At 37.8% G+C, this 25,188-nt stretch overlaps 1 protein-coding gene across 3 annotated transcripts in view; it reads right to left on the bottom strand.

Annotated features, from left to right (window-relative positions):
- The window catches only part of IPO7 (importin 7), a 50,036-nt gene extending 28,784 nt beyond the window's left edge, over positions 1-21,252 (bottom strand). For 2 of the 3 annotated variants that reach the window (XM_045557489.1, XM_045557491.1), the window contains exons 1-4: positions 21,028-21,252; positions 5,693-5,774; positions 2,668-2,821; positions 1,864-2,022 (exon numbers count right to left, since the gene is read on the bottom strand). In XM_045557489.1, the coding sequence (XP_045413445.1) occupies positions 1,864-2,022; positions 2,668-2,821; positions 5,693-5,774; positions 21,028-21,111 (479 nt within the window). In that variant the 5' untranslated portion in view covers positions 21,112-21,252. The remainder of the gene's footprint in view (positions 1-1,863; positions 2,023-2,667; positions 2,822-5,692; positions 5,775-21,027) is intronic. The other variant, XM_045557490.1, reaches the window with a different exon arrangement.
- Between the last annotated feature and the right edge of the window lie 3,936 nt (positions 21,253-25,188).

Genomic DNA, 25,188 nt, shown 5'->3' with positions numbered 1-25,188 from the left:
CAGGTGATCACCCTCACCAAGAGAGTGTGACTACCTGTTCCATGTTAGACACTCTTCTCTCCTACCTCCCTTACTACCCTGAATAGTGGACTGGGAGTTGAGTGGTGCTAGTTGTTAATCTAAGCTGATGAATATGAAAGTAATTTATAGTACCGAACATATTACTACTCCCTAAGACTTAAAAGTCCCTGAAAGTATGAAAATGTGACACTAATAAAAGTCTACTACCACAGGGCTGTGATGTGTCAAACTGGTGAACCATACTCAGAAAATCCTTAAATACTATCCTATCACTTTTTTGTAAAAAAAAAAAAAAATCTTCAATGGTTCCTCAGTAACTATAAGATCACACCCAAATTTCTCATTGTAGCATTCAAAATCCTCTTTAACATGGTCTCAATTTACCAGTCCAATTGTCCCTAAGCTCTCACCAGAAATTATCAATATCATTAAGTGATCTCCTCACTATCCACTAAAGACAGTGTCTCAAATTTCCACCTCTGTATCTTTCTTTCTTTGTTCATACTACTCCATATGGTGTGACACACTTTCCTCTTCAAATGTTCCTTCTGTGCTCCTTTAACTGACAATCATTTCCTGAGGATCCATGCTCCTGAAGACCACCACAAATTCTAAGTTCTCCATAAATTTTCTTAGAACTGTTTCAGTCCACACAGATCCCTTGTGAACACCTTGTGCTCCACAATCAAACACTAGCTGAAAATGAACTGGAATTCGAATATTGTAGCAGCCTCCTATATCTCCCATTTAAAAATCCCTGTCAAATTCTCTCCTGCTAAGATTATAGGACAGGAGAGATTAGAACTTCCTCAATGACATTGACAACTTATTGTTTTTATTCTCTCCAATTTCAGTCACTCACTTACCAGAACTACAACTGGCACTCTGACAGAGGTTGGAGCAACCGCTGGAACATCCCTTAGCAGGAAGATGGGTAGCTGGTGGGAACACAAGAAAACACCAGTACCAATGCTGTAAATGGTATATTTCTCTCCTGCTCAGAACAAAAGCAGCAGTTCATCAGCTACTTTGAGATGGGACCCAAAGAGGGTATCGGAGGCTAACTACAAGTCCCAGAACTAGAGGGCTCACAATGGCATCTGTGTAGCTGTTAGCACTGGAAATAAAGTCACTAACATGGTATAAAAGTTTTCTTTATGCCTTTCTCATAATTTTTCCACATCAAAACTTTCAAGTGCCTATCAATTTCATTACTTTCACCACACACTTAAGAGAAAATTCCTTCAACATTTGGATTACCACTCCTAATGCCATATCTCAACTTTCCAGGTTAGATTTTTTTCCCATCCCTTAACCCAGATCTAAAATGATCCCTTAGCCTAAAATCTTTCCTACTGATCCTAATTACCTATCTGAACCATAATTTGCTCAAATATGCAAACAATGAAATAGGCAATAGTATATTCCTCAAAACACACTGATAATATGAACTTTCAACATATTCTTCTTGAAGAATTAAAGGTAGGTTCTGCAAGTTTATCAAGAACTCAAATTAAGATAAAAATCCAGAATAAAGAACTCTGATGCTCAATGTACTCTGATCACCTTCACATTTAAAAAAAACCCTCATCTGAAGGCCTTTTATCAGCACCTACTGAGGAGCCCAACTTTAGAGATAAAGAGACAATGATTAAGAAAAACAGGCACAGGAGTTTCTTAGTGGAATCAACAGAAGAAGAAACTACTTCAAAAAGAAAATACTAAGTTAAAATTAACACAATTCACTAATTTTAGCATCTACGCCAAATGTAATTTTACATGTTCAAACTGACTTAAATTTTCCTACTTCTCAAAACTCTACAGGAATTGAGAGACACTTACTCATAATTTTTCACAAGCTGATAAAGGCAAAGAAGAATTCCTAGCCAACAAGCACTATTATCAGACTGAAGATAAAAGCCAATCTTGTCCACAATGGCAGTCCAGCGGCTTGGATAATCATGTTTGATGATGTGATGAATGCATGTAGTAAGCTGTACCCTGAAAGTCAAAAATAAACAGTAAGAAGAAAGAAATCCTACTTAGATAAGATTTTTCAAACTCATACAAAGAAAAATGGCTGTTTAGACAAAACCTAATTTCAAATAGCCCATTTGATATTTGGATGTACAAAGAATGCAGATGATTCAAAATAAGCCACTTAGCAAAAACCACTTGTTCCTATTCATTTAAAAGAAAACCAACAACTATGTTACAAATGCAGGTGTTTTTTATTTTTCATCTCTATCAGCTGACAGGTTTCATTTAAGAACATCAACTATGTTCATTAAAAATTCTGCAAAATCCTATAAAAACAAGAGCTTTCAAATATCAAAAGACTACATAATATAAAGTATAAAACAGTATTCCATAGCTTTCTTTACCCTCCTTTCAACTGATCACTGTATATTTCACAGGTTTTAAATGAATTTTTTGGCTTTATAAATGTAAAATTTAAGTGTAGTAAGAAAATAAATCAAAAAGGCATTCTCCTATAATGGCATTTGTTGGTTAAGTTTTCTGCTACAAAAATGACATGCCTGTTTGTTCTGAAAAGATCCAGTCCTCCCTCCCAAACAAAACAAAACCAAACCTCCTGAAAATTACATACCTGCAACAATGGGTACATTTAAAAAATATACATACCTGATGAGCTCAGGGGAGTGGATAATGGCCTCTACAATATTTTCTCGAATACAATGTCGATCTTCTTCTGGAATAGTATAAGGAGATATATCCCCTGGTGCTGTTTCCCGATCAGGCCAATACTGTGTTATCATATTTTTCAAATAGATAACACCTAAAATACAGATCAGTTTGACAAAAGAATGTTTACTATTAAAGCAAGTGAAAAGGCCTTTTAAGTGTCCATACCTCAAGTATTACTTTCAGACCATTGTTCATAAGTTTATCCTTTTATAAACAAAATATTACATTCAATTATTTTTAAAAGTCCATAAAACATAAATTTAACAGTCATAGCAATTGCCCCCAATTATTAAAGACATAGTCTAAGAGAACTCTGCAAATAAACATATCACAAAGGAAACTGTTATCTAAGATTTTTTGCATCACATTTATTCAAAACACTTTTTATACTGTTTTCTATGAGAGTTAAATTAATTTTATCAAATCTGTTTTCTAAATGAAAACTCTAAAGACAAAACCATCATACACATACGAATATAGCTGCTACAACTAATCACACAAAGGTGATAAATTTTTATCATAGTCTTAGACTATAAATTTAAGTATTTCAATCACACACCACTTCAAATTCATGTTATTTCATGGGAGAATTTGCTGTGTTCAAAAATCAGACATCATCATTTTCTGTCAGCTATCATACTGCTACCTTTGCACATTGCTATTTGACAAAAGTTAACAAACTGATGATGTGGCAAAATCTAGGCTGCTAACGATGCTTTTTACCCAGCCCTAAGGGAGAGAGGGGGGGAGTGGATCACAATGTATAGGATGCACTGAAAAGGGAAATCGTCCAAAATTAATTAATTCCTATATTCTAAAATACACTGGCTCTTTTCTGATTTGCAATTCTTACCTGGAGTCCTGCACCTATTTGAATAAGAATAACTGACAGAACTAGGATTTTTATACTCTAATTTGCTTTATTTTGGGAATTAATACCCCATCTTATAGTACTTCAAAAAGGATTAAGGTAGACATTAAAATACCCAACAGAAGTTTTAAGATAAAGAATGTTGACTCAGTATATGGAACCAACATATAGTCTGCGTAATTTTGATTATCTCCAAAGCAGAACAAAGACCAAAATTAAGATTTGATAACAGCCCCAATGTCTCTGGATGCAGTCTCTGAGTACTTCTTTCCATCTCAATGAATAAAGGAATGGGATATATACTTTTTTGATTTGGTATTTTAAAAGTTTTTTTTCGCTCCAACAAAACATAAACAACTGAGAACTGAACTGCAAGGATCTCATGATTCAGTCTACTCCATCCAGAATGTTTGAGCTCTACCTGTAGATAGAATGAACTAAATCATTCAAAGTCTAGCAGATGAAACTACCATATGCCATGCATTAGAGTATCATTCAATTATTCCAAGTATGTAATTTTAAAATTAATGGCATTAAAATTTTTCTGCCAATTCCATAGTCTGTTTCCAGGTTTGTACACACCAAAACAATTTTCTAGTATAATTAAATTTTCTAGTACACATAATCAAGTCCCTAGAACATGTTAAGATCCCCCCTAAATAAATGACAAACACTTTAATTTGTTAGTAAAAATTCGATTTAAAAGCAAAGATTCCTACCTAAAAAATGGAAAAGAGTCAACTAACAAATGAGATTAAATATAAGAGAAAAAGAGACATAATCAAACTGACCTTTTCTATTAAATTAGAAATGGAAAACAAACAAACAAAAAACCACAAGATCTACTGCTGACCAAGGTTCAGCCAAATTACTATAAGTACAAAAATGTTCCATTACTGTGCAACTTATATAAAAATATTTTTTTAAAAAAAATCATATCTGTCTGATTCATGCATTTGAGAATGAAAAAGAAAAAAATTTAAAAATCATATCTGCCTAGTACAGTTTAGGTAAAAATAAGTAAATAAATCACAACCAACTTATGTCTTGAGCACCTACAGTGTGCTGGGCAATATTTTAGGCACTGGAAATATAACTGTTAACAAAATAGACCTAACTGAGATTATGAGAACTGGTTCATTGCATATGGCACATTATGATAAATTATTTATCATAAATTTAGCCATTAAACTATGAATTTGAGCTCTCTTTGCCCTTCCTTTGGCTCTCCCTTTGCTGTGACAATGGGTCCAAGTCGTCATCTGTCGCATATGTATTACACACCGTAAACCTATTATCTTGTTCTTGCCCTATAATCCTATCTTTCTTTACTCAATAAACCTCATTTTCGTGCTTGCCTAACAAAAAAATAAAATAAAATATGAACTTGAAGACCAAAACTATGGAAAGAAAAGGGAAATGCTTACTATACAACATTAAGTGAAGTGAGCAAAACAAAATTTTTTAACAAAATAGACATGGGAAAAAGAACAGCAAGAAATAACAAAAAAAAAAGTAATCTGTTTTTCTAGAATGATAAAATTATTTGGTACTTTATATTTCCTCTAACAAAATTATTACATATTCAAATAGATTAAGGAGAAATTAAAGATGTAAATTCCACTATTTTGCAGACTAACAATATTCACAAGTAACGTGCCACATTTTCAAAGACTATTTGATGATGAGGGAATTGCTCAATATGTTGAACAGAACTAAGAAATGGTACTTTTTAAATTGTTAAAATAAAACAGCAAAGAAGTGTAAGGAATAATTGCATAAAGAGGTTTGTGTCTCAGAATCACCCATCAGGGAAAGAAACTGAGCATACATGGAATCTTTTAATAAACCTCATCAATTTCTTTTTTCAACTTCTCTTTTGATTCAACTAAATATCAAGTTATTCCTTTAAACTCTGCCACCAATTATTAAGGCACTTGCTGTTTATTGTAAACACTGAAGATAAATGAATTCTCAGGGGAAGAAAAAAAAAATCACTGAAGGGTCATACCAAGGTACTTCTGCTATTCAGTTATGAACATTTTAAATAATATATTATATACACTCAAGAAAATAACTCAGGAAACTTGCCTGCCTGTCTCACAGGTAAATCCAGTTGTTCTGACATAGTAATCTGGAGCAGTGTTGAAACAAAATTCAGAGACTTGTGTGCCTACAAACAAAAAAGTATATTTTAAATTTCTGCAAATAAATAATACTTCAAAAATTACAGATCCAAGGAACTTCAATACTTTTCCATTGCTAGGCTTGCACAGAAGATTCTTCATAACTCGATTCCAGCCTTATTTCTCATTACTCCCCTCCCGCTATATTGAACTCAAATGAATTTGATTACTTAAATCCTAAAACATTTTGGATGTTTGTGTTTGCCTGCATACCACTATACTTCCCATTTATCCCAACTAGCATTCTTCTCCTTTTTTTTTTTTGACAGGATCTTGCTCTGTCACCCAGGCTAGAATACAGTGGCATCATCATAGCTCACTGCAACCTCAAACTCCTGAGCTCAAGTGATCCTCCTACCTCAGCCTCCTGAGTAGCTGGGTCTACAGGCACACATCACCATGCCCAGCTAATTTTTCTATTTTTTTGTAGAGATGGGGTCTCGAACTCCTGGCCTCAAGCAATCCTCCTGCCTCTGCCTCCCAAAGTGCTAGATTATTATAGGCGTGAACCACCTTGCCCAGGCCCCCAACTAGCATTCTTAACCTACACTGGTGGCAGTAGCTCAAAAACAGTATCCTCTGTGATACCTGTTTCCCCTTTTCAGTAATAATTTCTCCATAGAGCCATTCTATTAAGTGGCCAGACACATCCTAAATCAATAAAAATGAATAGCTTAGGGGTAGTTTCCAAGGTGCTAATAATGTTTCATTTCTTAACATGGCTGGTGTTTTTTATACAAGTGTGCTCAGTTTGTGAAAATTAATTGACTGTACCCTTATGATCACTTTTCTGTATACCTATTAATACTTCAACAGAAAGTTAAAAACCAATAGCTTTGAACATACAATAAAAGTAGGATACAAACTATATGATCATACTTTTAGAAATGTATTTTTATGAAAACACAATGTAACATATACAAAAAGGACTTTAACCAATTTTTTTAAAGAACTGAACATTCAAGTTAAATCCCTTCCTTTTTTTTTTTTTTTTTTTTGTGAGACAGAATCTTGCTCTGTAGCCTGGGCTAGAGTGCCGTGGCGTCAGCCCAGCTCACAGCAACCTCAGACTCCTGGGCTCAAGCAATCCTTCTGCCTCAGCCTCCCAAATAGCTGGGACTACAGGCATGCACCACCATGCCCGGCTAATTTTTTCTATACATATTTTTTAGCTGTCCAAATCATTTCCATTTTTTAGTAGAGACAGGAGTCTCACTCTTGCTCAGGCTGGTCTCAAACTCCTGACCTCGAGTGATCCTCCCGCCTCGGCCTCCCAGAGTGCTAGCTAGTATTACAGGCGTAAGCCACAGCGCCCGGCCAAATCCTTTCTTATATATTTTCTGTTTCATTCCCCTCTGTCCTGATACAACTACCACCTATAACATCATCTTCTATCAGCCTAAGTAGTAGTATTTTTCTACATTTGTTCAAATTAAACAATATTCTGATTTTCTCATTTTATGCTTAGGTGAAAAAAATAAAAATTAAAAAATTAATTCTGATTTTCATTCTCATTCACTCTTTACAGACGTTTGTCCTCAAACATTCTGCAAACAGATTCTCACTGAGAATTTTCCCTTTGAATATAAAAAATTTCTTCCACATTAGAATCTAAAGTGATTCTTTAGTCACTCCAAAAATTATTTATTCAGGTGTTCTTGGTACGAGACATTATGCCAGGAGCTGAGACTACAGAGTTGAACAAGACAACCAGGCTCCATGACTTCATGGAAACTTTATGTTATAAAGAAAAACAATACAATCAAACAGATAACTGCAAATAGGGTACAGTTGGCCGCTGATATCTGTAGGTTCTTTTTTTTTTTTCTTTTTTTTTGAGACAGAGTCTCACTCTGTTGCCTAGGCTAGAGTGGTGTGGCATCAGCCTAGCTCACAGCAACCTCAAACTCCTGGGCTCAAGCAATCCTCCTAACTCAGCCTCCCGAGTAGCTGGGACTACAGGCATGGGCCACCATGCCCGGCTAATTTTTTCTATATATTTTTAGTTGTTCAGCTAATTTCTTTCTATTTTTAGTAGATACGGGGTCTCGCTCTTGCTGAGGCTGGTCTCAAAGTCCTGAGCTCAAACGATCGTCCCGGCCTCGGCCTCCCAGAGTGCTAGGATTACAGGCGTTAGCCACTGCGCCCGGCCTATCTGTGGGTTCTGTATCCATAGGTTCAACCAACCAAGGATCAAAACTATTCAGGGAAAAAAAAAACCAATATAACAATAAAAAATAATATAAATTTAGAAAACAATACATTATAACAATTATTTTCATAGCATTTACATTATATTAGGTCTTAAAAGTAATCTAGAAATGATTTAAAGTCTACGGTCCACAGGATCAGGGTGTGTAAAAAAAGTTAACAAAAATAAAGTCAATGGAAGGATGTTTGTAGTTTATATGCAAATACTATGCCATTTTATATAAGGGACTTGGAGCATCCATAGGGGTCCTGGAACCAATCCTCTATACTGAGGTACAAGTGTATAATGGAAGAAGTAGAGGGCACTATGGAAGAATCAAAACGACAATCTCCTAATTCCTAATGTAGATGTAAGACCCAAAGAGTAGTTAGGTGGGTAAAGGGGAAGTATTGATCCTGACCTCTACTCTAACTAGATCTGAACACAGTAAGTCACTATCACTTTCTTTAAATTCTTTAAACACTCTTTCATCTTTGCCACACAGCACACCACTTTTCTGGTCTCTCTTCTTCTCAGGCTCCTTTGCAGATTTCTCATCCTGTTTAATCTTTAAATGCTAGAACTCACCAGGACTTGATCATAGGCCATCTTTTCCACTCTCTAGCTGATCTCATCCAATCTCTGTCGTTAAATACTATCTATATGTCAAATACATTATTTCCAATCCAGAGCACTGTAACTTCCCTACTTCATTACCTCACAGAATTCTCAGACTTACTACATTCAAAGCATCTTTTCCCCTCAAAGCTGTTACTGTATTTCCCTGTACCACCTCTCCCAACCTCTCATCACTACCCTCACAGTAATCCTCACCACTTCAACCCAATTTATATCAAGTCCTGTCAATTCTATATCCAAAATGTTTATTTTTTTAATGCATCCACTTTCTCCATTCCCGTTAACACCAACCTAGTCCAACTATCATCCCTCTTAATTTAACTATTTATGCCCCCAAACATTCTCTACTTAGCAGCCCACAATCTTTTAAAATTGTAAATCAACCCCCTTTAAGCAAACCTTTTAACAACTTCCTTCTGCAACTTCCAAGGCCCTGCAGGAAGATATGCTGCCCCTGACTATTTCTGCAGCTTCATTTCTCACACACCCCCAACTGCTCCACCTTACCAGCCTTCTTTAGGTTCATTCAACAAGAAACATATTTAATAGATATAAAATAACAGCTAGATAGTAGAAATAAGTTCTAGTGTTCTATAGCACTGTAAGGTGACTATAATTAACAATTTATTGTACATTTTCAAATAGCTAGAAGAGTGGATTTTGAATGTTCCCAAAAAGAAATGACAAATGTTTAAGATGATGGCTATGCTAATTATCCTGATTTAATCATTATACATTGTATACATGTATCAAAGTATCAAGCTGTATCCCATAAATATGTACAATAACGTGTCAATTAACAATAATAAAAGCAAAAACAAAAATATATTACCCCATTTCAGAGTCTTTGTACATGCTGTGACTTTCTACCTACAACATTCTTCTCTCCCATGCTCCACCATAGTTATCTGGTTCAGAGCTGCACATTTTTTGGGTCTCAACTTATTTCCTTAGAGAAGCCTTTCCTGCCTGATCACTCAAGCTAAAATAGGGCTCCCTACTACACTCATAACCCCATTCTTCTCCCTGATAATGCTTATCACATATTTGTAATTACTATATTTGTAGATTAGTTTTATATGTGTTTCTTCCAGTAATTAGACTACACTGAGTAGGGACCATATTATTTGTATGCTCTGTCCCTCATATAATGCTTGACATTTAAAATATTACAAAAAATTATTGAATGAATTAAAAGAGCCAACAAATAAATGCCTTGGAAGCAAATATTATTGCCTAGGGGCAATGTAAAGTAAGAAAGGGTTTTTATATTTAAGGGATAGATAGATGAGCCTACAAAGGACATTACTATCCACACTACTACTATGGTACTTTTTGGGCCATTTATATTGCACCACATATCTTCTGCATTAAATTGTGAATTCCTGGAATGGACTGCTGCAATCTGATAGTCTTGGTTGTAAATCTAGGTGATGCCACTTCCTAGATAGTTAAGCCTTGAGCAAGTTGATTCAGTAGATCTAAATCTTCAATTATAAAATGAGAATAAATAAAATCTACTTCATGGGATGGCTGTAAGGAGTAAATAACATATGGAAAATATTTTAGCAAACTATATCAAGACATAACAAATGTTATGTTCTTTACATATCCATATTCAGTAGAATTTCATCTTTCTCACTCAGAGAGTATGTTCTAATATCAGTAAGGCATAAACTGAATACAGCCAAGTTATTCTTTCGTTCCTAAATTGCCCATAAAACACACATACATGGTTTTGTGTATACAACTTCTCTTGAGCATGGGAAGAATAGGAATGAGTTATCAGGGAACTTTCTAGGCCAATGAAAATGTCGTACACATCTTGGTGTGGGTGGTGGTTACCCAGATGTAACTAGTAAAAACTGAGCACAGTGGCTCACGCCTATAATCCTAGCTCCCTGGGAGGCTGAGGTGGGAGGATTCCTTGAGGCCAGGAGTTTGAGACCAGCCTTAGCAAAAGCAAGACCCCGTCTCTACCAAAAATAGAAAAAATTAGCCAGGCATGGCGGCTTGCACTTGTAGTCCTAGCTACTTGGGAGGCTGAGGCCGGAGGATCGCTTAAGCCCAGGACTTTGAGGTTACAGTGAACTATGATGACGCTGCTGCACTCTACCCAGGGTGACAGAGTGAGACTCCGTCTTAAAAAAAAAACCTGACTGAGCTATACACTTATATGAGCTGTGTACTACATGCAAACTACTCAGTTTATTAAAAAAATCAACAAGACTTTTTATCCAAAAGTTCACAATAGCATTATTCATAATAGCCCCAAAGTGGAAACAATCTACATGTCTATCAACTGATGAATGAATAAAATGTGGCATATCCATACATATGATAGAATACTATTTGGCAATAAAAAGAATAAAGTACTGATACATGCTACAACATGTATGAACCTTGAAAACATTATGCTATAGGAAAGAAGTCAGTCACAAAAGACTACATATTGCATGATTTCAATTACATGAAATGCCTGGAATAGGCAAATCTATATGATGGAAAGTAGACTGATGGTTGCCTAAACGTTGGGGGGGGGAAGTGGGGAGTGACTGCTAAAGGGTATGAATTTTCTTTTTGGGGTGATGAAAAATGTCCTAAAGATTGTAGTGATGGTTGCATAACTGTGGATATACTAAAAATCATTGAATTGCATAATTTAAATCGGTGAATTCAACAGTTATTTTTAAAAACCAACAAAATTGAACTATGTAAATAAGCACATATCACTTTTAACTTTATTTAATACCTTCAAATCCACACAATAAATTTTAAAAGTCCAGTGGATAAAAAGAGCATAACTTTCAGACAATTGAGCTAGACTAAGAGTAAGAAAGAAAGGATATTTCTGTCAGTAGGGACAGCACAAGCAAACTCAACCTGGGACATCTATCTAGCTACCCCATACAAATCTCCACCCAGCCTGAGATCCCTAAGGAAGGAAGCCTTGTACTCTCCCAAAGATAACAAATGGACTTAGAGCAATACTAAATATCGGACATCAGAGTCTTAAGAAAACTGACAGAAAGTAGATTAGCCTGGGGTTGGAGGCTCAATGGGGGATAACCTATAAACTGATATAAGGGACGTAACCATCCCTACTGTGGTGATGGTTGTACAACTAGATAAACCTACTAAAAATCATCAATTGTCACTGAAAACAGGTGACTTTTATGGTACGTAAATTATACTTCAATCAAGTTTAAAAATGGGAGGAAGAAAGGCCCCAGATCTGTACAATTATAAAACACAGATCAAATGAAAGATATACATTAACTCTTCAAATTAGGAAAAACCATTCTTTTAAGCATTGGTTAATCTCTAACAACTTTCTAGCATTCCTGGGTGTAGCAAACTATCACACATTAAAAAGAGCTCTCGGCCGGGCGCGGTGGCTCACGCCTGTAATCCTAGCACTCTGGGAGGCCGAGGCGGGTGGATCGCTCGAGGTCAGGAGTTCGAGATCAGCCTGAGCAAGAGTGAGACCCCGTCTCTACTAAAAATAGAAAGAAATGATCTGGCCAACTGAAAATATATATAGAAAAAATTAGCCGGGCATGGTGGCGCATGCCTGTAGTCCCAGCTACTCGGGAGGCTGAGGCAGTAAGATCGCTTAAGCCCAGGAGTTTGAGGTTGCTGTGAGGTAGGGTGACGCCATGGTACTCACTCTAGCCGGGCAACAGAGCAAAAGAAAAAAAAGAAAAGAAAAAAGATCTAACACGTGAACTTTTTGAAAGTTTTTACATGATCAGATCTATGCTGTAGGAAGATGAGGTCTTGAAGCAGTATGAAGGATGTAAGTCGAGGACTGACTAGAAAACATGAATGAAAAACTATTATTACTACAGGTAGTAGTAATAGGCCTGAAAAACCTATTGCTCTTTTCTACTCCACAAGCAGCTTCCCGACTGCTTACTCTGCCACTCAGAATGTCTTTAAAAGAGAGGAAAAATAAGAAAAGCATATGTATTTACATCAACAAATTTCCCAATACTATCACCCTTTTAACTTACAATCTTAGCCTGATCCCTTACTAGCATTCCACTCAATAATAACCCTGTAATCAGAAATTGCTTTCCTCAAGGTTACCAACCAATTCTTTAGAGGCTTTTTACACCCAGAAAGTCATCAGTTTGCTTTAACCTCTCTCATTTAGAAATGTCAACATCCCTTTCTTTTCCTACTAGCTTTTTACTTATTTACAAAAGTAATTCATGCTCACTGGTAGAAAATTTACAAAATCTATGTAAGAAAAAGGAAACTAACAATCAACCTTCTTACTTGAAATTCCTTTTTCTGGCTTCTTTCCTACTTTTATGCACAAAATCTCCAGCCTCCTTGTTCAGATGACTCTCAAACTCCCCAAAATGGGCATGGCCTAAAGTTTAGCCCTCTAGTCCACCTCACACCTCTGGATCATACTCCCTTCTCTCTAATCACTTGCAGGAAAAAAAAAAATCACTTTTCCATTGCTGCTTTCTCTTCTAAATTTCAGTTCCACATCCTAATTGCCTGCTAGACTTTTTCTCCTTGATGTTTACCAGCACCTCAAACTAGACTTAAACCTTAACTCATTTCCCCCAAAATCAGTTTTCTCTCTGGATCCACATTTTCCAATGCAATCACCTAATGTCAGTATCTTTTAAAAGCTTACTCTTCAAGACCATAACTTTTTATTCTTTTTCTCCATTGAAATGCAATCAAAGAAACCTTCAATTAACTGATGCACTACAGACCATTCATAAATACGAGGCCTGAAGACACTGTGATATCATATTTTTACATAAAATGAATACAACCAGGTAATTTCAACAGCCAAACAATTTCTAACATTTCCTTTTTACTAAAGAATTTGACAAAGGCAAATTCTACTTCACCTAAGTGAAAAAGGCAAATTCATCTATTTTATTTTACCTAAGTGAAATATGAGGCACAGAGAGGTTAAGTCATCAAAGTAGTAGAATCAGGACCAGACTGAGGCTATTCATTGTGCTCTCCTGCCTTCATTAAATAACAGTAATACTTACATGCTTTTCAAATAAGGAATTTTTAAAAACTTCCTTATTATAAATTATTTGAGGACCAAAAGAAAAAGCCCACTCTAAATCAGACTCATTAATGTGCCACTGACAGAAACAATAAACAAAATACATATTTATCTACTATATCTGAAAAAGAAAATCATTGTTTTCTTACAATTTTTTTTTGAGACAGGGTTCTCACTCTGTGGACCAGACTAGAGTACAGTGGCATTATCATACCTCATTGCAAACTCAAACTCCTGGGCTCAGGTGATCCTCCTACCTCACTCAGTCTCCCAAGTAGCTGGTAGAACAGGCATGTGCCATCATGCCTAGCTAATTTTTCTATTTTTTGTAGAGACAGGGTCTCGCTACATCGCTCAGGCTGGTCTCAAAGTCCTTGCCTCAAGTGATCCTCCCACCTTGGCCTCCCATAGGATTATAGGAATGAGCCACCTCACCTGGCCTTCTTACAAATATTCATAAAGTATTATTGTCCGGGTCCAGTGGCTCATGCCTATACTCCTTCCTAGCACTCTGGGAGGCCAAGGCAGGAGGACTACTTGAGCTCAGGAGTTCCAGACCAGCCTGAGCAAGAGCAAGATCCCATCTCTACTAAAAATAGAAAAATTAGCCAGGCATCGTGCGCACCTATAGTCCCAGCTCCTTAGGAGGATGAGGCAGGAAGATCGCTTGAGCCCAGGAGTTTAAGGTTGTAGTAAGCTATGATGACACCATTGCACTGTAGCCCAGGCGACAGAGGGAGACTCTATCTCAAAAACAAACAAACAGGCCAGCACCTGTAATCCTAGCACTCTGGGAGGCCGAGGCGGGTGGATCCTTTGAGCTCAGGAGTTCGAGACCAGCCTGAGCAAGAGCGAGACCCCATTTCTACTAAAAATAGAAAGAAATTATATGGACAACTAAAAATATATATAGAAAAAATTAGCTGGGCATGGTGGCGCATGTCTGTAGTCCCAGCTACTAGGCAGGCTGAGGCAGGAGGATTGCTTGAGCCCAGGAGTTTGAGGTTGCTGTGAGCTAGGCTGACACCACGGCACTCTAGCCTGGGCAACAGAGTGAGACTGTCTCAAAAAAATAAATAAATAAATAAATAAAAATTAAAAAAAATATATATATAGTATTATCTTTCTTTCAGATCTGTCAACACACTATGTCACTGAATAGCTTCCTGTCTAACAGCCAAAGTATCTAGGGAGTTTCCCTCTCCCAAATTCACAACAGTATCTACTTCCCAACATTCCTAGTTAAGGAATGTTATCTATTCAAACTACTACTCTAGTCTTCTAAAAATATACACTTAATCCTCAAATATTTTGCTTAATTTCTAAACATGCCAAATTATCCTGCAAATATGCCATTATCGTGCACGCTTACAGACCTAAAATTTTCATTAAGCATTTTATAAGTCCTTTAATAAAATAAAATAAAATTAACCATTTATAAATAAGGTACATCACATACATCAGTAACAGTTAACTATTTGTGATGATCCTAAAAGTGACTCGGGGTAGTGTGAGTTGAAAAGATAAACACAAAATATCAAGAAACTTATCAAAACCAAATCCACTTACTTTTTCACATAAAGCAAGTGAGTAAGCAGCATTTCTGCCCACATAATCATTTTACAGCACACTCAGCTTTGGAACTGAAGGTTTAAATGGCTACTAGGTAGGCTTCTAATTTCACTTAGGGCATTTTTCTTGGCTACATGTATAACATGGGAGACAATACTGATGCTGAGATCACATCTGTTTTAACCAAAGTCTGATTCAACGGTTTCCTCATCCAAAACTTATATGTAGCTCTATTATAGTAGTGACCACATGTATTGTGAGGGCCAGTGACATGGTGATTATGGAGCTACAGAATTCCAGGCAAGAATCATGAGTTTCTTTGCATCTACTTCTAAATACTTAGCTCCATGCCTCATACCCAGACATTTGCTGTTAAATGGACCAGACTCAGAACTACTATTCAGAATAAATATTTCAAAAAAATTGTCCTATTATTACATTTAAAACTTCAGTTCAAACGTAAGTTTGACAAGAGCCAGGACTTTCTCTTGTGAACAGTGTTGGATGCTCAGCATCAAGGATAGCATCTGCTACATCATGGGAACTCATTTTTTTTCCAAATATGTTTTAAATATCAGAAACAATTGTATGTTGAGTGTCAACTCTCAGCTAACCTCTGGGGATTAAAAAAGAAATAGATCCTGATCTAAAGATTTTATTCCCACTGGAGCTAAACAGGTTCAAAATCAGTGAATTTTTAGAGAAGGGACAGTTAGCAATCACCTAGTTCAAGTAAAATAAAATGTAAAGGAAAATATAAGATTAGGTGTTAACAAGGTGAGTTGTAAGTTAACACAGTACCACAAAAAGAGTAGGGAAAGGTCAACATAAGCTGGAGTATGGGGAAAACCTTCCTGGAAAAATGGCATTTAGGAGGGGTCTGATGAGATTTAAGGACAGGAAAATTTTAGTTGTAGGTGAAGAGCTTAACAGAGATTAAGCAGCATGACTAAAGTGTTGCATATAGAAAGGTTTCCACGGAAGAACACTGGTAGCTAAAGAAGGAAGAAGGTCAAAAGATTATTGTCTATTATAATAATCTGCCAAAAATCTTCAGAGGTTTTACCCTTATCTTACAAATGAAGAAACAAGTAATTCTGTGTGCATGTGTGTGTACACGTGTAGGAAGACTTTGTATTCCCAAGACCAAATAATCTCTGAAACATCATAAACACTCAATTGTTTACTGAGTGAATGTATACCAAATGTCACGTATTTTAGATTACCTAAACAAAAGTACTTTAAAGACTCCATATTTAAGTCTAATCTCCAAAGTATAGCATTTAATTGAAGTGACAGATAGCCCTAACACAAATCTTTTTAAAGATTCAAAGATGAGTATTCTTAACATCTCAATTATTCAAGTTCTTATTTCTTTCTTCATTCAACAAATATTTACTGAGAGCCTATTATGTGCTAGGCACTGTATTTACAATTGTGCCAACTTTCATGTTATGATAATGCTACATACTAGTGATCCCAATGTCCAAAGCTTTATTTTTCACTGAGATATAAAACTACTAAGGCTGGGCACAGTGGCTCACGCCTGTAATCCTAGCACTCTGGCAGGCCGAGGCGGGTAGATCCCTTGAGCTCAGGAGTTTGAGACCAGCCTGAGCAAGAGCGAGACCCTGTGTCTACTAAAAATACAAATTATATGGACAACTAAAAATATATATATAGAAAAAATTAGCTGGGGATGGTGGCGCATGCCTGTAGTCCCAGCTACTTGGGAGGCTGAGGCAGGAGGATTGCTTGAGCCCAGGAGTTTGAGGTTGCTGTGAGCTAGGCTGACGCCACAGCACTCTAGCCTGGGCAACAGAGTGAGAGTGAGACTCTGTGTCCAAAAAAAAACCTACTAAGATAGCAGACTGAAGTAGGAAACAAATTGTATAGCACCTGGAATTTGTTAATCAACTGGCACACATGCAGTAGTTCAAGATAATATGGAGGACTCAATCCACATAATACAATGACAGATCCCAGTACTATTTTCATTATATAATAAGAAAACTGGGCCAGGCGGGGTGGCTCACGCCTGTAATCCTAGCCCTCTGGGAGGCCGAGGCAGGTGGATCGCTCAAGGTCAGGAGTTCGAGACCAGCCTGAGTGAGACCCCATCTCTACTAAAAATAGAAATAAAAATTATCTGGACAACTAAAAATATATAGAGAAAAAATTAGCCGGGCATGGTGGCGCATGCCTGTAGTCCCAGCTACTCGGGAGGCTGAGGCAGTAGGATCGCTTAAGCCCAGGAGTTTGAGGTTGCTATGAGCTAGGTTGACGCCATGGCACTCACTCTAGCCCGGGCAACAAAGCGAGACTCTGTCTCAAAAAAAAAAAAAAAAAAGAAAGAAAACTGGTGCTTAGATGTTAAATAATTTTCCCAAGATCCCTCAGCTAGTACAGAACCCTTCAGTAGTTAAAGTAAATAAATAAAATGGCTAAAGGGCTTTCAATTTTATTTCCAAGAACACTTGTACCTTTCAATTGCTTTCTCTAATCTTCAAGGCAAAGTTTGCTATAGGAACATATTTAGTATTGACAATGGGATCCAAAGTTGTAACAGTGGTCCAAAAAACAAAAAAGAAAGGAATCAAAATACGAACATACTACAGAGTAAGTCAGTGGGGAACACTAAGTGAAATGCATCTTGAAAATACCTGCCAAAAATACAGTCCTCACTGTGGTCCCTAACAATCTAATAAAATTTTCTTAATTTTATCTATAAGTAATAATAAAAATAAATACCCCAAAAGTCCTCAACCAGGGAGTGGTATAATAGCACTAAAGCCCATACTGTTCTCTATTATAATAGTAAATCCATAAATAAAGCCTAACATCAGCAAATCAAGGAATAATAGTAACAAAAGATAAAAACTCCTGATCTCATGAAACTTAAAATTATAGAGGGGAGAACAAAAATAAGGAACCACCACACCCAGCCTATAATCCCAGCTACTCAGCAGGTAGAGGCAGGAGGATTGCTTGAGGCCTGTAATAGCCACTACACTCCAGCCTGGGCAACCCGGCAAGACACCCGTCTCTAAAATAATTTTTTTTAAAAATTGGTAAAATATGTATGATAAATCAGTGCTATAAAGAATAATAAACAAGTGAAGGGAAATGGGGAGTATGGCAGTCATGGAACTCTTCAGTGATAATGAGACATTTGAACAGGGATGGAAGGAAGTGAGAGAACAAGTCAGGGAGATTACTGAGTTCTAAGCATATATAACAATTAAGTGCAAAGGCTCTAAGGCAGGAGCACTGTTCTGTTTTGAAGCTATCTACACTATAAATACTTTGATAACATTTACACAGTTTTTACAGAGTTAGTGATTACCTCACTTAGCAAAGAGATTCAGTCAAATGTCAATGATCTTTTTTCTTTTAACTAAATGAACCAAAACGCAGCTTCAGTAGAGTAAGAGACATCACAGAATGATTCTTTCATCTATCTTCTCAAAGCAAGAGCCTCCCAGAAATAAACTGGTACTTATTCATCCTTACTATATTTAAGACTTATCTGGGAGCTGTTTCCTCAACCAAAGTTCTGCCACAAGAAAGTCAAAACAAAAAGTATTTAAATGGAAGAAGGGAGGGGCAAAGCAGTGTATTAAAATGGAATAAAAATTAGAGATAAAAGTATTCTATTAGAAAAGTTACCTTAGGAAAATTACTAAAAAATCTAGGTGTGCAATAATTGAAAGAAATGTATAAAATGTAAATAGCTAATAATCACAGAAATACAGGTCACATAACAAATTTTGACAGAAAAGATTAGCAGTGTTGACTGTTCCATAGTATTCCAAAACAGCAGCTTAATGGTTAAGTTAAAAGGGCTTTGAATACTGTTCTGATCATTTCTATTCCAAAAACTAGCTTGTGAAATACTTACTCCAGGTCTTTATTACAAGATGCTAATGCATATAACATTAACAAGACACGTAATACCTGCTAGAGGAATAAATGAATTTCAAATTTTCAGGAAGTATCATTTATCCGATTTTCATATAAGGGAAACAATTCTTTCAAGTAGTAATTTTTAAAAATAATTACATGCAAGTATATTTAGTCAAAATAATGAGCAAAGTCATGGTAGAAATCACCATGGCTAAACTTTTAAGTGTTCTAGACTTACAACTACATTAGTACCTCATAAGCAAAATAATTTTCATCTTAACCCATGTCTATCACAAAATAAAAACAAAAAGTAATTCAGGACTCCCTCCATAGTTTAGTAACTGCTCTAAGTAGGAATTTGTTTCAATTTACTATTTTATATCCAAAAGAAATGTAAGCTCCTCCCAAGGTGACTTTAAGTCTAAGAATTTGACCATGTAATCATCAGTCTTAGTATAATAATGGTCTCATTTACATATAAAATAGAATTTTTTATTTTGAAATAATTTCACATTTAATTTGGCTAAACTCTGTCTTCTTGAACTGTAAGTTCCATGAGGTTAGGGATCCCTAGTACAGCACTTTAAATTGAAAATGTACAATTAGTAATATTTCTGCTGTTTCTGGTAAGATATAAATATATGTAATGTTTTTAAATTATTCACCTACCACCTAAGAGAAGCATAAAACAATTGAATTTCTATTTTAAAATGGGACTTCTTTTTAAGTTAAAAAAATGTACACTATTCCCTAACACTAGATATAGTTATGGAAAAAAATGTACACTAAACCTCACCAAAGCTGCAGATGCAGTAGTACACTAAAAGACAGTAACTGACATAGAAGTTACTGCAGCCCTTTTAAGAAGGCTTTAAAATAGTGATCATTAATATATAAAACTGCAAAAGTTTAAAAACAAAAAATGATGCTAAAGAAAATACAATAAAATATCCAAGTAAAAAAGCTGTTTTCCAAGGGGTGGTCCCCCAAAAATATTGTAAAAAGAAACTAACCCTCAGTGAATGCAGTATCTGAACTGACACGGACTTTGGCACGTTTCAAGGCATTCAGACTTACATTATCTCACTTGACTGTCACAGGAACCTTATGGCGTAATTTTATGAATGGGAAGCTCAGGATCAAGAGGTTAAGCGACTTGCCCAAGGTCACTCAAGATATCAGTGGTGCTGCTATACGAAGGGTGCACTTCACCTGACCCTTTCCACTACATTACCTAACCTTTCCAACTGGGGCATTATGACAGCAGAAGAGCAAGGATCAGACTCACGTAAGTACCCGGCACTAGCCCTGCTCTGTCGAGGCGTGGACTTGGCTTCGAAAGCTTTCCCTAACAGCTCAGTCAGAGAGGAGAAAGTTGTGCCCCCGAGACAGGCCACAGATCAGCCCAGTGAAGTGACAAGGCTGACAAGTGCAGCTCCCAATGGACCAGTCGGCATTCCCAGGAGCCCCTCCAGACCTGGCGCCGGCTAGACTAGTCTTGAACCGTCTTGAAAAACCTCTCAGTGAGTTTCGCCCCCTCCTGGGCGCGAGGAACGAGCTTGGGAATGAGCCAAAGGGCGGCCGGCCACCCGAGCCGGCCATGTGTCCAGCCCGTCACGCCCGCCTCGCCTCTGCCGGCTCCTCATGCCTCGACCGCAGCCAGAGGCCCAGCTCAGGATCCGACGCAAAGGCAGCCTTGGCGGCAACCACCACCACCGCACCACACCGAGGCTCCCCGGCGTGGCACTACCCGTCAGACCTCCGCCCCACCCCTCCAGCTGGGCCTCTCACGACGTCGTCCGCGCCTCTGGCCAGTTCCCGGGGCTCGGCCTGCCACAGTCTGCCCGCCCGCCCGCCGCCACCGCCAGCCCGGCGTCCTTACTTCATTTAGCTGGCGCTCCGCGGCCTCACGCAGGGCTGGGTCCATGGTGCCCCGCAGGGCCTCGATAATGGTATTGGGGTCCATCGCAGCGCGGACTCGCTCAAACCAGGAGCTCGGGAGCTACTGGGCCAGGAATAGCGCCACTCACTGCGCACATGGACCCACCGCGCTCCGCAGCGGCAACCGGCGCGAAAGGAAAGAGAAGCGCCAAGGCCCCGGATAGAACCTCTTCGCCCCGGCGTGGAGGCGGGAGATGCTCCGGCCACTTCCTGTCAGCGCGCCCGCGGAGCACCTTGGGAGATGTAGTCCACCAACGCGGCTCGCAGCCCACGTGGCTGTCTGAGCTGTCGCTCCACACAAGAGTCTTGCCATTCAAAAAGAAAAAATGTTCAAATTCCACAGAAAGAAAATTAAAACAATCAACTACAAATGTTTCACATAATATGTGTATGGGGGACATAAAGGGAATCTGATGTAATGTGTGATGCAATTCATTACTAGTAGCTGTATAATTGAAGGAAACCTTTTGAAAAGCAATTTGACATGTGTTTCTAAATGCCATAAAAATGTATATACTCTTTGACCCAGTAATCCCATTTATAAGACTTCATCCTAAGGAAATAACACAGAAGATTAAGTGAGCTTTAAGTATGAAAGGTATTTATCACACTACATATTTGTAATTACCAAATACTGAAATTATGGCTTTTTATTGAGTATCCCAAGTTTAGCTGGGACTTTATAAAAATCACCTCCATGTGCAGAGTAAAAGCATAATCCCTATTAAAACTGACCTTCTTAGCCAGGCGCCGTGGGGCGCACCTGTAGTTCCGCCTACTGGGGAGGCTGAGGCAGGAGAATCATTTGAGACCAGGAGTTGGAGGATGCAGTGCGTTATAATGGGACCTGTGAAGAGCCACTGCACTCTAGCCTGGTAAAGAGAGAGAGATCCTGTCTGAAAACAAACAAACAAAAAAGCAGAAGACAAACCAAAACACAAAACCAAACAATAAAACCTCACCTTTTTAAAAGTAGTCAAAGAAACAGTTTCAGAAAGTTAAATAACTTGCCCAAGGTCACTTAATAAGAGGTTCAAACGTAAGATACCTGTTTTCAAACTTTTCATTCTCTAAACTGAATCACTCTGCCTCTCAAGAAAAATGTCAAACAATATGGGAATGGTTAAGCAAATTATAAGAATCCAGTCAATTAAATATTTCACAGCTTTTAAAAATTACAAATATTATATATTTTATAGCAACAAGAAAGCATTTATGTAAGGATACAGCTCTGTAACATGGACAAAGACTGGAAAGCAAAGCTAGCAAATGAAAATGATTTTCTAGGCTGCTGGTTCACCCCTGTAATCCTAGCACTCTGGGAGGCCGAGGAGGATCACTTGAGGTCAGGAGTTCGAGACCAGCCTAAGCAAGAATGAGGTCCCCTCCCACCCCCCCATCTCTACTAAAAAATACAAAGAAAAATTAGCTGGGCAACTAAAAATAGTAAAAATTTGATGGGCGTGGTGGCACGTGCCTGAAGTCCCAGCTACTCAGGAGGCTGAGGCACGAGGATCATTGGAGCCCAGGAGCTGTGAGCTAGGCTGATGCCATGGCACTCTACCCCGGAGAACAGAGCAGGACTTTGTCTCAAAAAAAAAAAAGAAAAGATTTTCTAGGATGGTGAGATTTGGGGTAATTTCCTTTCATACCTTTTATTGCTGGGTAATAAACCTATATAAACAGATACGATTAATTATAACATTGAAATACAATTTGTTAAATGATCACTTGTTGGTTTGGATTGTTTTTTTGTTTGTTTGTTTGTTTGTCTGTTTGTTTTTTGAGACAAAGTCTTGCTCTGTCTCCCCAGGTAGAGTGCAGTGGTGTCATCGTAGCCCACTGCAACCTCAAACTCCTGGGCTCATGCCCACTAATTTCTCTACTTTTAGTAGAGATGGGGTCTCACTCTTGCTCAGGCTGGTCTCAAACTCCTGAGCTCAAGCAGTCCTCTCACTTAGCCTCCTGTAATTCCAGAGTGCTAGGATTACAGGTGTAAGCCACCACACCAGGCCTGTTTTTATTTTTGTTTTTGAGACAGGATCTTGCTCTGTTGCCCTGGCTAGAGTGCAGGGATGTCATCATAGCTCACTGCAACCTCAAACTCCCAGGCTCAAGCAATTCTCTTGCCTCAGCCTCCTAAGTAGCTGGGACTACAGGCATGCACCACCACACCCAGCTAATTTTTTTTAAAAATTTTTTGTAGAGACGCGGTCTCTCTGTAGCCCAGGCCAGCCTCAAGCGATCCTCCTGCCTCAGCCTCCCAAAGTGCTAGGATTAGAGGCACGAGCCACTGCACAAGGCCCACTTATTGTTTTTAGTTTACAGGAAAAAAGAAAGGGAAAGAAAGAAAAAGCAAGAAAGAAAGGGAGGCACACAAAAGCCTTTCCCTCAAATAGTGGGCTTTGCAAAATTAATACCTTTTATATGCCAGCCACTGTGCCTGGAAGTGAGGTATAATTATTCCTAATTTACAAATGAAGAACCCAAGGCTCAGGCAGGCTATTTAAATTGTGAAAAATCATGAAGTTTTCATAATAATAACCTGTAGAATTCTCTATCATTGTACTGAATTTTCCTCTCCCTGCCCCACGCCCCAAAGAGAGGGCCTTGAAAACAGTATGTTTTATTCACGTTTGTATCCTCACCTACCACAGAGCTTGAATGACCAGCAGGAAGTTCAGTAAATACTTTAGTGAATAAATGAAGAATGAACAAACTAGCAATGACTTATAGGTGGCTAAGCCAGAACTGAAACTTCATCCTTCATGATTCCCAAACTAGTCTTTTTACAATATTATGTATCTATTTTGGATTCCAGAATTGACTTGTATATCATGGAATTGTGAAGAGTATAGCAGAGCACAATGTATGCAAAAGAACCTAGCACATAGAAGGTGGTCCAAAAATGTTAATCCCCTCTCCCAAAACTGAAAGGGAGAAGAAGTGGCAATGAAAAATATGGTTCTTAAGCTATCGTGCTGGGGACTAGGAGCCAGCAAAGCTTGCAGATTATAGCTGGAGTGGAGCATATATGTCTCTTCCTTCATAGAGAACAGAGCACGCCGGATACAAGACCCTGTCAGGGAGGCAGAGTTCCTGTTTCCACAAAAGGAGATTGGCTCCAAGACCATTCAGGAGCTAGCTGGTAGAATGATTAGCACACACACATTATTTGTAGATTTAATTTTATTTTGTTAAACTAGTGCCATAGAAAACGTGACATATAACTGGAAATTTCAATGTGAACTCCTCTATAGCAGGGACTGTGCCTCTCTTTTTGTGGCAGACACAGAAATGAGTGGGTGCTCAATAAATAAATGAGAAGATTAAAGGAAAAAGTGTTTTGTTAGGCCAGTCTTAATTAAGTAACCTCACTACACCTCCCAATCCCACTCCCCAGCAGCTAGCCAACTTAGTTACCATGGGCAAGGTTAAGGTTGAGGAATTCAGAAAAGTATAAAACAGTTTCAGAGCTGGCTTCAAGCTAGGACGGAATTAGACAAAAATAAAGAAGAGATAAGGAAAAATGCCAGGGTGATTTGGTTAACTGATCTTATAAATAGCCATTCTGTGGTTCAAACAGAAAAAGCATCTCTGACTGCAGGTAAGAGAGTAGAAAGGGGTGCTTGGGAAGTGACCATAATGGTTATATAACATAAGGGAATGGAAAGAATTAGTCTTCCCTTTACAGGCCTCCATTGGAGGCCTTTGAGGTTGGGTGCCAATGATGAGATCCTTAATGGTAAGTACTTAGCACCCAATGGCATCTTAGAGCCCAGGCTGATCTGTATTAGGTGACTGGATTCTGCCAAGAAATCTCGTAATTACTGAAACCCCACATCCTATATTTCCTGTGTTATACCTATTTCAAATCTCAAAAACACTTTAGACAAAATTTTTCATAGAATTTAGTTTTTTTCAATAAAGGTAATCATTCTATTTGTAAATAAGTGATACATGGAATTCATTTTTACACCTTGGAAAGATTTTTACTCTAAATAATTCAAAATGTATGGGTAAAAGACATACAAGCTAAGAAAAGAGTTACCGATTCTATTCTGAGGCATTTAAAAAACTGTGCTGTCTTGGTTAATACTTT

This window comes from Lemur catta, chromosome 7, assembly GCF_020740605.2.
Source record: "Lemur catta isolate mLemCat1 chromosome 7, mLemCat1.pri, whole genome shotgun sequence".
NCBI lineage: Eukaryota > Metazoa > Chordata > Mammalia > Primates > Lemuridae > Lemur > Lemur catta.
Note: the sequence above shows the minus strand (reverse complement) of the source record. Positions and strands in the feature narration are given on the sequence as shown.